The sequence below is a fragment of the Gossypium hirsutum genome, chromosome D13, assembly GCF_007990345.1.
Source record: "Gossypium hirsutum isolate 1008001.06 chromosome D13, Gossypium_hirsutum_v2.1, whole genome shotgun sequence".
NCBI classification, from domain to species: domain Eukaryota; kingdom Viridiplantae; phylum Streptophyta; class Magnoliopsida; order Malvales; family Malvaceae; genus Gossypium; species Gossypium hirsutum.
The window spans coordinates 34,252,929-34,270,115 of record NC_053449.1 but is presented as its reverse complement, the minus strand read 5'-3'; the positions used below and the strand labels follow the sequence as shown (position 1 = coordinate 34,270,115).

General features: G+C 30.5%; 1 protein-coding gene across 1 annotated transcript; it reads left to right on the top strand.

Annotated features, from left to right (window-relative positions):
• The first annotated feature begins 10,075 nt into the window (after window positions 1–10,075).
• Window positions 10,076–16,718, top strand: LOC107895030 (sodium/hydrogen exchanger 2). Its single transcript, XM_041108856.1, has 15 exons — window positions 10,076–10,359; window positions 10,744–11,039; window positions 11,174–11,292; window positions 11,762–11,859; window positions 12,056–12,115; window positions 12,196–12,242; window positions 12,336–12,530; window positions 12,829–12,875; window positions 13,142–13,208; window positions 13,291–13,391; window positions 13,641–13,742; window positions 14,003–14,141; window positions 14,235–14,297; window positions 15,701–15,784; window positions 16,048–16,718. Exons 2-15 carry the CDS (start codon window positions 10,866–10,868, stop codon window positions 16,375–16,377), a joined length of 1,626 nt encoding a protein of 541 aa, XP_040964790.1. The 5' UTR covers window positions 10,076–10,359; window positions 10,744–10,865; the 3' UTR covers window positions 16,378–16,718.
• The last annotated feature ends 469 nt before the right edge of the window (window positions 16,719–17,187 follow it).

Here is a 17,187-nt window from a genome sequence, read left to right as displayed (position 1 = left end):
CCATTCCATATTCAATTCATGAGTACATAACTCATATATTTCATTTGATCACAACATATTTCATTTTTCATTTTTCAATCAACTATCTCATTTCCATTTCATATACCATGACATTTCAATATCAATTATAGAACTTTATTATTTAATTACCCCTATTAACACGACTCAGACTCGAACGGATACACAGATTCAACTAACACACCAGTTTGGGACCCAATGCCTCATCGAATAAATCCAAAGTAATAACTGCACCCAGCGCTATATAAATTGACATCCAGCGTCTCATCGGTTAAACCAAAATAAATTGGCACCTAGTGCCTCATCAACTCGAAGTCGAAGAAATCCCTGAACTCTTCCTATATTATGGCATGTCATCTATATCTGACTTAGCCCATAAACAGTTAATAGGGTTCCATATCACTTACAAAGACAACCAATATCCAATTCTCATATTTGCACAATATCACATTTAAACATATATTTATTTCAATTTTCAAATACTCAATACATTCATAACATATACCAAATTAAACCAATTCAATCAACTATGAATTCAATTCAATTGTAAAGCACCATAATTCTTACCTCCAATGCTTACCATATGCAATAATTCAAAATTCAATAATTTACAACTTAGTTCAGATTATAGAAACATAAACCGTTGATTCCAAGCTATTCAACGTTAATTTTATCAATTTCCTTTTTAGTCGAGGATTCCAGTACGACGTTAGGTACGAAATTAAAATAATTAAATACATTAATACTACACAATTCAATTCTACATTGAATATTTCAATTTTTACACAATATTTGCTTAAATTCCAATTTAGTCCATAAACTGAGACTAATTTTTAACTTCCACTTTTAATCCTATATTTTTATACCAATTTCACATTGAGCTAAATTTAACTCCCTATTTTCAATTATACCCTTAAATTTTGAATTTTTCATAATTTAGTCCTTGTTACTCAAAATTTATAATTTGTTCTACGACTTAGTCCTTTTCCATTTCTAACTTAAAAATCTATCAATTTAATCTCTAATACTAAAACTATTCAACAATAACAACATCTAAACTCTTAATCAATGCTAAAATTTCAACATTGGTCAAATAGCTTTAAACATTAAAATTTCAAAAATATAAAAATTACAAAAAAGAGAGTAAATTGATTAACCAATTAAACTTGAAACTTATAAATCCCTAAGGTGCTGCCGGTCACTCCTTTTTTCTTTCTATTTTCTTTCTCTTCTTTCTTCTTTTTCTATTAATTTTCATGCTACCACTTACTTTTTATTATTTATTTATTATATTTTTATTATAAAATAACATATATGTATATACATTTCATAATAATTATTAATATAATATTTATATTATCCTTGTTAATGCCGTCCACTAACCTTAGGTAATTGGATAATTACTACTTTAGTCCCTCTATTAATTTTTATTCTATAATTCAACTATTAACCCTTACGCGATTTAGTCCTTATACCTTAGTAATTCTTAATTTCTCAAAATTCACTTAATCAAAATCTAATTCACTACTAACTAACCTCACAAATATTTAAATAAAAATATTTACGGGTTCGTTTTACGGAAACGGAGTCCCAAATTTCATTTTTCAACACCCTAACTATTGGGTCGTTACATTAGCATTGCTTCTCAAAAGTGCTTTTGGGAAAAAAAAACTTTTGAGGAGAAGCTAATATTTTCAGTTTTGAAAAAATTGCTTTTGGACCACTTTTTGGTTTAGGAAAAGTACTTTTCTCTCAAAAGACAAATTATTTAAGAATGTTTTTGTTCCAAAAATACTTCTTAAAAACAGTACTAAACAAACCCTTAGGAATGCATATATGTTTGTTTCATATCACTATAAAATTCTAATGGTTATTAGATTATCTCTATGTTTTGAACATGTTTTAAATAGCTTTGAACCAAAATGTTATGATTTTTGATATGGTGGTATGCATGCCAATAATTGCCTTATTTGAACTTAGATTTGGATGGTTCGATATATGTCTTAGAATATTTGTATGAATCTTGCATGTTTGACAATTTCTGTTCCATTTTGACTATGTTTTATATTGAGTTTTGCTGGAAATTAGTTAATCTTGAAGCATGTTTTACAAGAGACTCATTGGGAAATGTTTCGGTATGAATCTTGAGTGTTTAGAACTCTTTTTTTTTTCTCGGATACTTCTGAACATCAACAAATCATTTCAAAATGATCTGTTCAAGCTTTCAATACTCTAAATTGATTTGATCTATTCTCTAAGATTTTATATAAAAAAATTTTTATCTAAGATTTTATATAAAAAAATTTTTATTCTTTATTTTCTTAAATAAAGTCATGGTTTTTGTACGAAAAATATTTCAATAGTGTCTTCCATTTATACAAATTATCGGGACGGATGAAGGTATTACAATTTCTCTATAAATAGAAACCATGAGCTAAATTATTTACACACATTATTGAGCGTTCAAAAAGTAATGGTAATTTATTTTTCCTATTTTCTCGGAAAATCTCAAAGTTTCCGGTTATAGAGAGAATTAATTTTCTTACTAAGAGTTAAGAAAAATTTTCATTTTGTGCACTTGGTTTGTTTTGTTTGAGTCCATGATCAAAGGAATTTAGAGTTCGATGATGTATGTGTTACATATCATACACTTATATCATGTCGTTCAATGGAAAGCTAGATCGACTTACACTGCCTTGTACAAAACACAAGTATAATTTTGAAAAAAGAGTTTATTGTTATAAATATCACAATGCCCAGTTTTAAGAAAACTTTTAAACTTCTGCTTTGCCTAAAAATACTGTTTTCTAAAAATGATTTTCCAACAATAACAGGGACTTGTGACAACACAACTGAGGACTTGTGACACAGCAACTGTCCCAAGTCCAAACCACTGCATTGTTTTGTATTGTTTTAACTTTCTAGGTCTATTTGGGGTCTTGAACACCTCCGATCACCCTGAGTAACTTTAAAATGATTTTAAATTCTCTCTAAAGTGTTTAAATTGTCTTAAAGTTAGATAAGTGATTTTATAAAAAAATTGTTTTAAAGTTTTAGATTATGGTAAAATTCTTACTTTTCTTAACTCAGATGACTTCGTTTTAAGTCAATAAGCTTCAAAAACTTGTTTTATGAATTGGTAATCTCCATTTATATTTTCAAAGACCTGAAATGATTTATAATTGTAATTAAACTTTTCTAAAATTTCCCATTTTGATTTAAAGAATGTTAAAGGATTGCGAAATAAGTATTTATTTAAAAAGAAATTTCTTGGTTAAATTCTAAAAGTGCTTTGATAGCACCTCCCGCTGATACCATATATCGAGACAGGTGAGAGGTGTTACAAGTTTTGTTCAAAAAAATTGCCAAAATGGGAGATTACTAAGGCAAGTGTTTTGAAATGGCTAATGAAGTGTTGACGGTAGTGGCCACTATCGCTAGTAATTTTTTTAATTTTCAAGAGATTTTATTTTTTTCATAATTTTTATATTTTATTTAAAATATGGAAAAAATATTTTTAAAATGTTTATGTACTTTTAATTGGTAAGGATCAAATTGATAAAAATTGTAAATGTTAAGGGTTGAAAAAGTTATTTTACCTTTGACATTGTTAACTTTAATGGCTAAATTAGACGGAGGGACTAAGATTTTTAAATAAAAAAGTACAGGAACTTAATGTCTTAAAATTAAAGTATATGAGCTAAATTTTAATTTTTGAAAGAGTATAGGGGCCTTTGGCATATTTAAACAAAAAATTTAAACGATAATAGGATTTAAGATAAACTACGAAGTTAATCATCCAACTTTGATAAGTTTTTATTTTAGGCACCAAAAATAAAAAAATTTGCATTTTTCGCACTATTGTTAACAATCGTTTTCATTTTGGTCACCCATCATTAACTCAATGTTCATTTTAGTCATCCAACTTGTAATAGCCTGTTTTTCAGTGATTTCGAAAATAATGGTTTCAAGACCACAAATCCAAAAAGTGAGTCTGTAAATATTATTATTTAATATTTACGAGTCAAATATTGTATTATATTTAATTTTGATATGGTAAATTATGCTATTTGAATGAATAAATAAGTTTAAGTGGTGTGTCCCTAAAGTCAAGTGAGTTTAGAAAATGAGGTATCGGGACCTCGTTTCTATAAGCCGAGCTTGTAAATTTTTTTTAAATATCTTCGGAGCGTTATTAGAATAATATTAAATTTTAGTTAAGAAATTTTAATGTTTAAATAGTTAGTTGAGAGAAAAGGGTTAAACTGTAAAAGATGCAAAAGTTAAGTTCTATATGTTAAAGGATTCACATGGCTATGAAATTTTAAATTAAAGGATTTTGTGGGTAATTATACCATGTATATTGATAGTGGACAATGATGGGCATGGTTTTGTCATTTTTAAGGTTATTATTATAAGGGTAAAATGGTAATTAATTAATAAATTAAGTTAAAATAAAGATGAAAACAATGTCATCTTTTCCAAGTGATGTGAACAGCCGAATTTCCATGGATAAGGAACAAAGCATTCGGCCATGCTTGATTATTCATGTATGGTGAGTAATTTTTGTCCCCTTTTAATAATTTTTTATGTTTTTGAGTTCTTATTAGTTTAATTTAGTTAATTCAGGATCAAATTGTAAAACTATTAAATGCTATAAATTGTTCTATGGATGAATATAATATGTTTTTGAAGTTTATTGGTAGATTGTTGAGTTCGGTTGTTAAATGTACATATTTTGTTAAGTAATTTTTTTATGATTTTAAGGTTTAGGGACTTATTTATAAAAATGGTATAGTTCAAGGAAAATATTGTAATTTTTTTATAAATATGGGCTGTTATAAGGTTGGGTAAAAATCGGTTAACATGATTTGTGGTTAAAAATTATGAAATTGCAAGATTCAGGTTTAAGGACTAAATTGCATAAAAGGTAAAATTTGAGAGAAATTTTGTAAATTTTAATTATTAAAGGTTATAAGTTAAATTGATTATTTTATATGCTGGAATGAGTTTAGTTGAATAAAATTATTTATCTAGATCAAGAAACAACTCGAACGGACACAAATCACGAAAAAGTCAAAGTAGCGGAATAGTGGTCTAATCGTGTTAGAAGTTGTTATGAGTTAAAGTAAGTTCGTATATTGAATCATTCATTATTTTAAATGCTGGAATGAGTTTAATTGAATAAAATTATTTATCTAGATCAAGAAACAACTCGAACGGACACAAATCACGAAAAAGTCAAAGTAGCGGAATAGTGGTCTAATCGTGTTAGAAGTTGTTATGAGTTCAAGTAAGTTCGTATATTGAATCATTCCTTAATGGTAAAATTGTTAATTAATATTGAATAATTAAGGTAAGTGGATTTTGGATTGATTATTATGAATTACATGGTTGATTGAATTTAATGATTAAAGTGAGTTAGTGATGAATTTAAGAACATGTAAATTTCATGAATGATATTATATCGAAAAGGGAATTAAAGTTAAGTATGGAAAATGTGAATTTCATGGAAAAATATTGAAATGCTAATGTGAAAATAAAGGTCATGGATAAGGATATGGAAAGAGACCCATTTGAACCTTGTGAACACTTAGGATACAAATGACATGTCATTAGGGATTATATGTTTTTAGTGTTGGTCCTGGATGTCCTATTGATGGCCGAGGTCCTGCATTTATTGCGGATTCTCCACAGCTCGTGTGAGCAGACCCATTTCACAGCTCGTGTGAGCATTACTAAAAAGGTTATGGTTATATGGAAAGGTGTTCCCGAGTATCTGATGTTATTCTATACGATTCAACGGGTAAGTCAAGGTTAATAGAAAGGCATGTATAAAAACTTAATGTTACTAATGTTCATATGAAATGAAAAGATGGATATGCACATATGAAATGTAAAGGATGAGAATTTATCATGTGATAGATGAAATATGTATGAAATTTATTTCTTAATTTATGTTATGTTTCATAAATGTTATATTACTCATTATCTACTAACCATGTGGATTCAAATGAGAAGAATGTGTAATGGATATATATGTGATGGATGATATAAAGCCTAAATGCTTATTACGTATATGCCCATAATTTACTTGAAACTTATATGTAATTTTATACTTACTAACCTTATGAGGTGGTGTGTATAGGAAAGGAAGTTTGGCATATGACATGGTGAAAGTATGTTGGTTGTTTAATTTAATATGTTCGATAAGTTTAAGTTTCTTTAATACAATCTTACTAAGCACTAGTTTCTTATATAGTTATTTTCTTTGTTTGTATATCATTGGAAAGCTTAATCGGTTGGAATCTCGTCGAAGGATCGTCACACTATCCATTCACCATATTAGTAGTTTTGGTTGTTTTAGATAATGGTTATAAATGGCATGCAATAGGGTTAAAGAAGTTATTTCAGTGATTTGACTTGTTTAAGTTGTGTTAAGCTTGTTGTGCTTAATGATGTTAAAAGATGGCATGTGAATAATAAGCACAAGTATGAGTGGATGAACCTTATGCATGTCCATAGACAGTAGGCATTATATGGTAGAAGACAACCTTTTCCTTCACTTTGTTTTTCTCTCATACTTGTTTTTCTTCATCTATCTCTTTGTTTTTCTCTCATCATCATTCACTTTACCAAGCTTTTCCTTTACTTTCCTCTTCAACTAATTGATTTTCATGGTAGAAGACAACCTCATAACACTCCAAAATCTGAAATTAGGCTTTGGTTTTTAGGTAGAACTCAAAGAAAATTCATGGAAGATATTCTCTTTCTTTCTTTTATTCTCCCCTTTTTTTCTTTCCTCTATTTGTCTTTTTATTTTTGCTGTCTAGTTGCTGCTGTCCCACCTTTTCCTTTCTAGAAATCTCTATACTTTTCTTTTATATCAATTTTAGTCCTTATATTATCAACCAATCAAATTCCACCACATTTCAAGCCTTATTTCCATAAAATTTCCTTTTTTTTTCTTTACACCTCATTACTTGGGTATTCTAACCTCATAATTATGTCTCCAAATATCATTTAATAATGGATAATTTGCATTTAGGTCCTTCACCCGTAATTTAGAAAATTACACTTTAGTCCTTGTACTTTTCTACTTTATTAAATTTAGTCCATGTTTCGATTTATTTATATATCAATGTCTCCATTTCAAATTTATTAAAAAATATTTATTAAATTTTCACCCATTTTCTTAAAATGGTAATTTTCACTTTTGGCCCCTTAACTTTTTCGTACTTATATTTTGTCATTTTAAGTTTAAATATTTACATTAGGCCATAATACTTTTCATATTTTATGATTTAATCCTCGACTCAAATTAACATTTCACAACATACTTTTTATTTCATTTTTCTCTAACATTCTTTATACTTTACTTTCTTTTTATCTTATTTCACTAAAAAGAAATCTATCTTATATTATTTTACACCAAAGGGGTTTTGGGATGTTACACATTCTCTTCTATAGTTCAGTTTTTTTTTTACAAAATAGCTATAGGCGTCACGAATCTGCGAACCAAAATTCAAACAATTTTTTCTTCAATCTTCGATACTAATAATCATATCGACTTGGATCTAAGGTATGCTCTTCTACTCGTCGATTGGTACTGATCCAACATACTGACCATCGAATTGTCGCTTGGAGCTCATTGGCAGAACTTTAAAAAAAAAACTTAACAATCTAATGACTAAAATAAAAACTTCTAAATAGTTTAGTGACTTAAATGAAAACTTTCGAATAGTTTAGTGACCAAATTGTAATTTTTTTAGTTAAGTGACCAAAATGAAAACTTACACATAGTTTAGTGACTAATGGTGTAGTTTACCCAAAAAAAGATTTAGGGCAAAATGAAAAACATGAAAACATTAAAGGCATATTTTGCAAACCTAGGAATTTTGGTATCACTTATAACTTTTGGTATTGCATTAGAAATACTGATAAATGTACTGTAGGAACATACCCATACTCCATACGCACACATTACATACAAAGGGAGTTGCTCAAATAAATACTCATTACTTGCTCCCCTAAACTTTGATTAAGATTACATTTCAATCATCCAACTTTCAGAAGTAACATAATTATCATTATAGTTATCAAATTGTTACATTTTATCACTCATTTGTTAACTTTAATTAAGAGGATGATGTGGCACACTAATTTAAATGATTAATAACAAATTTAAACTTGAGTTATAACTAAAATATCAATATGATACTTTAAAGTTTTTCTTAATAATAATTCCGAACAATTTAAAAGCATCTTTAAAATAAATAAATAAATAATTTTTAAAATACAAACAATCCATAATGAGTTAAATAATATTAACATTGAATTCTTTAGAAAACAAACAACGATCTTTAATTCAATCCCAGACAATCCCATCCTCCACTCTCAATTATAAAAAAAAAATATGGAATTCCTTTAGAAAAAAAAAACCAAAAGGTGGGTTACTAAGATAATTAGTGGTAAAAATGTTAGATATTTTCGATTTTGTTGTCTAATATTTTTTAAAAAATATAATCTTTTTGCTTGGGTTTCTCTTCGTATAAACGTGGGATTACTTTGCGTAGTTTTTAATTTTATTTATTTATTTTACTTTCTTTTTTTGAAAAACCTTTTTTGGGATCAAATTAATATATTTTTAAATTATTTATTTATTTTTAATATTCTTTTACTTTTTTTAGAATTATTATTAAGAAAAATTTGAAAAATATCATACTGATATTTTAGTTATAGTTTAGGGGCTAAATTTATTATTAACCCTTTAAATTAATGTACTATGTCATCTTCTTAACATAAATTAACGAACAAATAATCAAAATGTAACAATTCAATAATTTTAATTACAATTATGTAATTTTTAAAAGTTGAGTGATGGAAATATAATTTTATTCAAAATCTAAGGAAAATTGTCTTAGTTTAACTATTATCTATTCATTTATCTAATATATTACTAACAAATTTTATCTCATTAACATAGTAACTCCAAAGCATTCTCATGACACGTTTTTGCTATACAATCAACAATCATATTAGTTTCTCTAAATACATGTTGAATTTTAACCATCGAGAACTGCCTGCTTTCTATTTTAATACCCCAGATGAGCGAAACCATCATAACATCTTCAGAATCTGTGTTTAGCATATCAACTGTTACCTTGCTATCACTCTCCAAGATAACCTTAGAATAGCCTCTATGTCGAGCTACTTGTAGACCATGATATATTGCCCATAATTCAGCTATGAGAATTGGACATCTTCCAACAAATCGATACGATCCTGCTATCCAATTACCATGACAATCACGTAAGACACCACCTATGGTGGAGTAGTTTCCATTATCAATTGATGTTCTATCAGTATTAACTTTGACGCAGCCCTTCTTTGGAGGATTCCACTTTACATAAATACTTCGATTGGGTGACTTTAGGCTATTGGTTCTCATCATACTACAAATATTAGTAGCGAGACTTTCGATCATTCTAAAAATCTCTTCCGATGGACACTGTGATGTTGAAACATAACTCTGTTCCTATTTTTCCATATAAAACAGCAAAGTGTATTCCCCACTCTATACTACCAACATTATTTTCCAGATTAACAATCATCCAATCCATTAGATTCATCCCAACAAACTGAGATATGTAACTGGAGGGGATAAGTTTATACCACATACCTGAAGTAGAGGGACAATCCCACAATATATGAACCATAGATTCTTGGCTATCATCTGAGAATCGCGGCCTCATCCTCTCCATATTTATCAAAATACCCGGTCTCAAAACCGGCCATATGAAGTGGTTGAATATAGGGGGCAAATTATTTCCCCAAACAGGATAACCCGCCAATTTTAAAATTGTTTCTAAGTTTAAACACCCATACTCCATTGCACCCAATCTCATATTAAACCATGTGATTTACTTTGTAACTAATCCCGTCAATGCATCTGACGGTCCTGATTTAACTTTTACCTTAAAATGTTTCTTCATCGGTCGTATTTTAATACATTTCATTTTCCTTTTATGCAGTTGATCACCCGCGCAACTCGCCTCTCCTTTCTTCTGTTTAGCTACCGTCCAATCCCATTGCCATTTCTCTAAATATTCAAAAAAGTTTCAAATTAATTTCAACGAATCGAAAAGAAAAAATTTTGAAAGCTGGAAAACTTTTTTGGCAAATTTCTTGGGAGAGTCGAAGAAGAATCTTGTCGGAAATTTTCGAAACATTGAGACTTTGGATTCTTTCGAAATTTCGTTTTGTTTTAATAAAATCACAAATTATTCCCATACAGAAAAAAAAGAAAATAAGCGTTTGTTGTCTATCCAAAACGATTTGGTTAGTTTTAGTTGTAGTTTTTCTTTTCCTTTTGGATGTGTGGTGGCTGAGATAGTGGGAGGAAAGAAATTTTTAAGTTTTTTACTTGTGTTGTTTGTTTTGATTAAATGAAATAGCAAAAAAATTGTAAAAAAAAAATAGTTATTATATGCTGAAACACAAATGTGGTCTTCATGGATGTTGTTGTCATCATTGGTTCTTCAAATCGATTCCATAATTTTCTCTTTTTATATTTGGTTGATGAGAAAATGGAGGAACAAACAAGGAGTAGCCTTATAAACGGAAAGAATGAAAAACTGGGGGAAAAAAGGGGGTTTTGAGAATGAACATGCGAATAAATGATTTTAACTCTTTTTTTTTTGTTTTTTTTGGGGTAAAATGCAGAACTCTGAAGGAGGAATGGAAGTTTTTGAAGATATCCAGTGTTGAGGGAGAATTCGAATCTAAATTAAATTAGAATCAACTGATTGTTTTCAATAAATTTCTTTGATAAAAAAGAGGTCGAAATGGTGGCATCGCAGTTAGCTGCTGTCCTATCCAAGTTGCAAACATTGTATTCAGACCATGCCTCTGTGGTCTCCATGAACCTATTCGTCGCGCTTCTTTGCGCTTCCATTGTCATCGGTCATCTTTTGGAGGAGAACCGATGGATGAACGAATCAATTACTGCCCTTGCCATTGTGAGTGTCTCCCTTCACAATCACCTCTATAAATGTTGATTTATTCATATGAACATTTCAGCTGGGTCTTGTTATGCTTGGATTATTGTTCTACTTTTTTCTCGTATGTTTTATTTTAATTGACTTTGTGGCAGGGTCTTTGTACTGGGGTCGTTATTTTGTTGACGAGTGGGGGTAAAAGCTCACGTCTTCTTGTCTTCAGTGAAGATCTGTTCTTTATTTATCTTCTACCCCCTATTATATTCAATGCTGGGTAAGTTTGTTCTCGTCACATTTTCATTTCTCCTGTGAATGGAAAATATGGAGATTGTTTGTTATTGTTTATATAAGCTAAAATAGATGGCTATGCGACAGTTATTCTATGGGAACTTTTTTTTCCTTGGCTGTGAGAGTCAAATATGGTATGTGTCCAAGATGTTGTTCAATTTATTCCAAGTTTTTGTTAGATCTTTCAAAGGTCATCCCCATATCGATAATATGATATGCATTGAATTCATGTTTCGGACATAGATACTAAATGAAGTGTCAAAGTAACCTAGATGGCTTGAACTTAAGTACGTTGAGAATTTCCACTTGTTTTCAACATTGTAAATAAAAGAACTCAGTGTCCTTTTTACAATGTCAAGGTTTAATTTTTAATTAAATTCTTTTTAAGAGTAAAAACTGAGGATTAGATGTAGTTAATTACTTGTCTTCCTTCTGATATTTGCTTTTTTTGCCAGGTTTTCTGTGAAAAAGAAGCAATTTTTCCGTAACTTTATTACCATCATGCTGTTTGGGGCTGTCGGTACATTAATTTCTTGGTCAATTATATCTTTTGGTACTTTCTACAACTTTATGGCTGCAGTTGACACATATGTACAATTTCGTTAGTTTTATCTTTTGTTTGTATACATGACATCTGTGGATATGCAGCCAAGGGCAGTGTTAGGGGTTGGCTTGGTTTGTTGATGTACATCCTAATATTCTCAAGATTATTTTACTGGTTGTGATAGCAACTCTGATTCTTCAAACAGGTGTTATCAAGTTCTTTAAGGAAATGGACATTGGTTCATTGGAGATTGGAGATTTTCTAGGTATTTGACCTTAGTCCCTTCTTTTTCAAACTGGCTTAGTTCATGTTTGTGTATCTTACTATTTTTGCCGCAATTTTCAGCAATTGGTGCAATCTTTGCTGCTACAGATTCTGTTTGCACACTGCAGGCATGCATAAACTAAAATTGTAGTAGCATTTCTATATTGAGGGACTACTGTATGAAATTTACTAAACTGAAGCTGCTTCTTCTGATGGTACAGGTGCTTAATCAGGATGAGACTCCATTACTCTACAGTCTGGTTTTTGGAGAGGGTGTTGTAAATGATGCAACATCAGTGGTGCTTTTCAATGCAATCCAGAGTTTTGATCTCACTAATACAAATCATAGAATTGCTTTGGAGTTTATTGGCAGCTTTTTGTATTTATTTTTAGCAAGCACTCTGCTGGGAGTGGCTGTAAGGCGCTTTTCATACAAATCTGATTCATTCTGTGAACACTGCAGTTTCATCTTACATTGATCTGATTTTTCATTTTTCTTGAAGTACCGATATCAGAGTATCAGACATTTGTTTTCAACACATTTTTGTACATTGGTATACAAGGATGTGTCCTTCTAAGGACCCTCCAACTATATAGAAAATCTTAAAAGAAAAAAATTGACTATACCCATATCGGACACATGTATGTGACACTTGCAGGTGAACCTGGTAGCATAGCTTTCCCCTAGGTGTAATATTTTTCTTTTCTGTGCAGGTTGGGCTGGTAAGTGCTTATATCATCAAAACGTTATACTTTGGCAGGTATATTTTGGATTTTATCTGGATTTTATATCAACTAGCTTTCAATAATAAAACCTTAAATACCTCTATAAGAATCTTATACTCCTTTCTAGGGAATTAAGTTTTACAGAGATGTAATGCTTTTAATCGTTTGTGATATTAAAAAGTTTTACTTAATAGAAGACTCCAACTGAACATGAATGTTATTATTACAATAGAGTTTTTGATGGTACAACGTCTTTGTAGTCTAGAACTAATTATATGCACTTGATTTTAACATGATCCAGGCACTCAACAGACCGTGAATTTGCTCTTATGATGCTCATGGCATACCTTTCATATATCATGGCTGAAGTAAGATTCTTCTAGCATAATATGGCAGTTTATTGCATTCCTTTATTTTATTTGGATAACTCTAATGTTGCATTCCTTGCAGCTGTTCTATTTGAGTGGCATTCTCACGGTGTTCTTTTGTGGGATTGTGATGTCGCATTATACCTGGCACAATGTTACAGAGAGTTCAAGAATAACTTCCAAGTATGTGTCCTCCATGTTACCATCTTAGAGGCAATAAAAGTTATGGGTCGTTGATATTTGGAGGGAATAAACTTCTTCTTAAGCGGCGTTCTGTTACATCGGTTAAATTTAGGGTTTTCTGTAGCTTTGTATTCAAGTTGCACCCTTCTAACCATTGCTAATTGTTTTTAAGATAGATGCTTAACACCTAAAGAAATGTTTTAACTATTTATATGCCTCAATTGATTCAGATATTTTGTTTAAACACAGGCATGCTTTTGCTACTTTGTCGTTTGTTTGTGAGACTTTTATCTTTCTCCATGTTGGAATGGATGCCTTGGACATTGAGACGTGGAAATTTGTAAATGACAGGTTTGCTCTATGTCTATGTTTTTCAAACATTTCATTTTTCTTGAAGTATCCGTGTTTGAGTAACATTACTCTGTGCACCTTCTGGAAAAACTTTTTTTTTTTTCAAGTGTATGTTAACGATACATTTTGGTCTTGAACCTTTGCTTCAGGTATATTTTTCAGATTTACCCCATTTTCTCTTCCATGCAATTCGTACAAAATAACTTCCATTTACAACATTATTTGTTCTTGTGACATTGGGTTTGATCTCCTATTTGCAGACCTGGAACATCAATTATTGTTAGTTCTGTACTGCTTGCACTGGTCATGGCTGGAAGAGCAGCTTTTGTGTTTCCCTTGTCGTTTCTATCCAACTTAGCACACAAATCAGCTAATGAAAAAATCAGCTTTAGGCAACAAGTACTAGTTTGTGGTGTTCTTTGTTTCTTTGCTTCCAAATCAATTATCAATGCTATTTGACATCACTAATTTCTTTTTGTATCTTTTGTTCAGATCATAATATGGTGGGCTGGTCTCATGAGAGGTGCAGTATCTATGGCTCTTGCTTATAATCAGGTGAATTCAGGATTATCTTATTTCTTTGGAAAACGGAAACCTTTTTGTAACGAAACTAGGAGATATAATTTGCTGAGGTTGAAAATAGAGAAGATTGTGTTGTATTTACATAATTTCTTCTAATAAAAACACAATATCTTGTTGTGGACCTCCTATCAATCTACTTCGTTGTAAGATCTTGAAAATGATAATGATCTAGAAAAAATAAGACAACAATTTAAAGTACTGCTGAGATTACTAATAGAGTTAAACTAAAAGAAAAAATAGTTTAAGTTAACATCGTCGTCAAAGAAAATGACAAGGTAGGATTAACAGTTGTAGGCTTAAGGGCATATGAAGTTGAGCCATCTGCTAATGTAACTTTAGAGGAATATACATAAGACTAAAAGGTGAAACAAAGACTCGAATTACTTGTTATAGATTTTGGCAATAGAATCAAAGGCCTATTTGGACAATAAGGAAAGAAGATACTAGATTTACTTGACTGTACAATAGCAATGATAGGAGAAGTTTTCTCATATGGTGAAATGGTCTTGATATTATATATTGTAATATTTTCTAATTGTTATTTTCAAACCTTATTTTGAATTTCACATAATAACATTTCTTATGGCCTGACTCATAGCAATAACAACATAATTCCTTCTGAATCCTGACAGTGACTATTTTCTTACCACGACTAACAAGAGCTCTGATTTTAATCTAAGGCACGTGAGAGCTTTTAGTATGAAGTACTCTCGAAAAGATGAAATTTCAAAGCCAGAAAGGATCTGAGCTTTATTGATCTCAAATTTTGGAAGAATACCAACCCAAAAACTCATAACTACCATTTCTCTCATTGAGTCTGTTGAACTTTCACACCTTGACTAAAAGGCAACAAAACATTAAGCTCTTCATACATTTTCTTAAAATCCATATGGGAGACCTATTTTGCTTTTCTGCACTACAAACTCTTTGCATACTTCTTTAGTACAAGATATATTCCGTTTCTCAAAATACAGAAAATCTAAATAGTCAATTAGCTCCACAATGAATTCATAGTAGTCAATCAAAGCAATTATTTAATTTTTGGGTCTAGAAAAATAATTGGGCATATTCTTTCGACCATACTTGTTTGGTATTATCAGTAGGTTGGTATCATGTACTTCGCACATTGATCCGAATTGTCTTGCTCCAATCCAAATAATTGGATTCATTCAATTATTACATGTATGTCTTCCACTTTTCTTTTCTTTTTTAATATTTCATGAATTTGGAGGGTCGTATTTCCTCAACATGTTTGAAAATGTGAATAATCCAATAGACTTTTACTTAATAAAGAGTCAGAGTAAAATATGAGAGAGAAAGGAAGAAATTTGTTTGATTGATATTATCTGATAGATTTTTACTTAATATAAATGCAGTTTACAAGGGCAGGGCACACTCAATTGCGATGTAATGCCATTATGATTACAAGCACCATCACTGTTGTTCTTTTTAGCTCTGTGGTAAGAATGTTTCTGGCCTTCATTTCTAACTCTTGGAGATTTGATGGTTGGCATTTTCTTTTATTCTTCATATGTATAGAGTCTTGACTGAGGGTTTGAGTTTTACATTGCTGAAGTTCGTATTTGGGTAGTCGAATCTCATGCCTGAAATCCATATTTTAGCATCTCTTTCGATGTTCCATAATTTACTTGGCTTAAACATAATACTTCGTTGGAGATGTTGACGTTAGTAACACTTTATATGTTGGTTTGGCTTTGATCAGGTTTTCGGACTAATGACTAAACCTCTAATAAGGTTCTTGCTGCCTCATTCTAAAGTAACAAGTGAACCCTCCCGATCATCATCTCCAAAATCGATTACAGTGCCATTTCTGGGAAGTACTCAGGACTCGTTTGAAGATAGTCCAAAGGGAGTTCAACAGCCAAGCAGCATTCGCGCACTTCTTACAACTCCAACACACACCGTTCATTACTACTGGCGCAAGTTCGATAATGCCTTTATGCGGCCAGTGTTTGGTGGGCGAGGTTTTGTTCCCTTCGTTCCCGGCTCTCCAGCAGAAAGGAGTGAACATAAGCTACCTCAATTGCAATGAGACTGGTGGATCAGAATGTTCAAAAATACGTGTACTATGCATCCAATGTCTTGTGAAGACTTCTCAAAGAAATTTTACAAGGCTGCGCGGGAAGTGTGCAACGCAATTGTTCTTTTTTATTTGGCTCTGGTTATGTACGTAGCAGTGGCGAAACTTCACACTAAATTTTGAGGTGTCAATTAGTTAATAATTTAATCAATATCATATCATAAAAAAAAAAACATAGTTCAAAATTTTGGGTTTTGTTGTTGTAAAATCCATGGATTATAAAAGAAGGAAATTTTCAAAAATCGAAAATCAAACATAATTGTTTTTTTTTAAATGTCGTACTTAAGTTAATTTTTCGTATTGTATTCTGCGATCATCTTTCATGCAAATTAAATTACCAGATTTTGTTGTAAATTTTTAACTTTAATACATTGGAAACACTCCATAATTTATTAACATAACACAAACAAATGGCAAAAGATCTTCATTGATGATGATGTGGTAATTTCCATGTGTCGTCGGCAAACTGTGCTTTATATGTTGGAAATTTTTTACTGTGATTATATATATATATTTAGATCTATTAGTCCTTATATAAGAATTTCCAGCTTTATCATTTAATAGTGTTGAGAATTAATTCAAAGTAGTGGGTTGTTTAGTTAACTAACTATCTCGGTAGAATCTTTGTTAGTTCCAGATTTTCAGTTTAATTGAATAAATTGTTAGCTATTTTTGTGTTAAGGTAGTTTCCTTGTAAGCCTATACATATAGTCATTTATGCTTTGTTTTATTAATTTTAGTGTTCATCAATAATATAAAAAC

What these genes read in the sequence shown, in the direction of transcription:
- LOC107895030 (XM_041108856.1), top strand. Translation starts at nt 10,866, where the DNA reads ATGGTGGCATCGCAGTTAGCTGCTGTCCTATCCAAGTTGCAAACATTG. An exon ending in AAAACGTTATACTTTGGCAG is followed by an intron (nt 12,876 to 13,141) that starts GTATATTTTGGA and finishes AACATGATCCAG; the next exon opens with GCACTCAACAGACCGTGAAT. An exon ending in AAATCAGCTTTAGGCAACAA is followed by an intron (nt 14,142 to 14,234) that starts GTACTAGTTTGT and finishes TCTTTTGTTCAG; the next exon opens with ATCATAATATGGTGGGCTGG.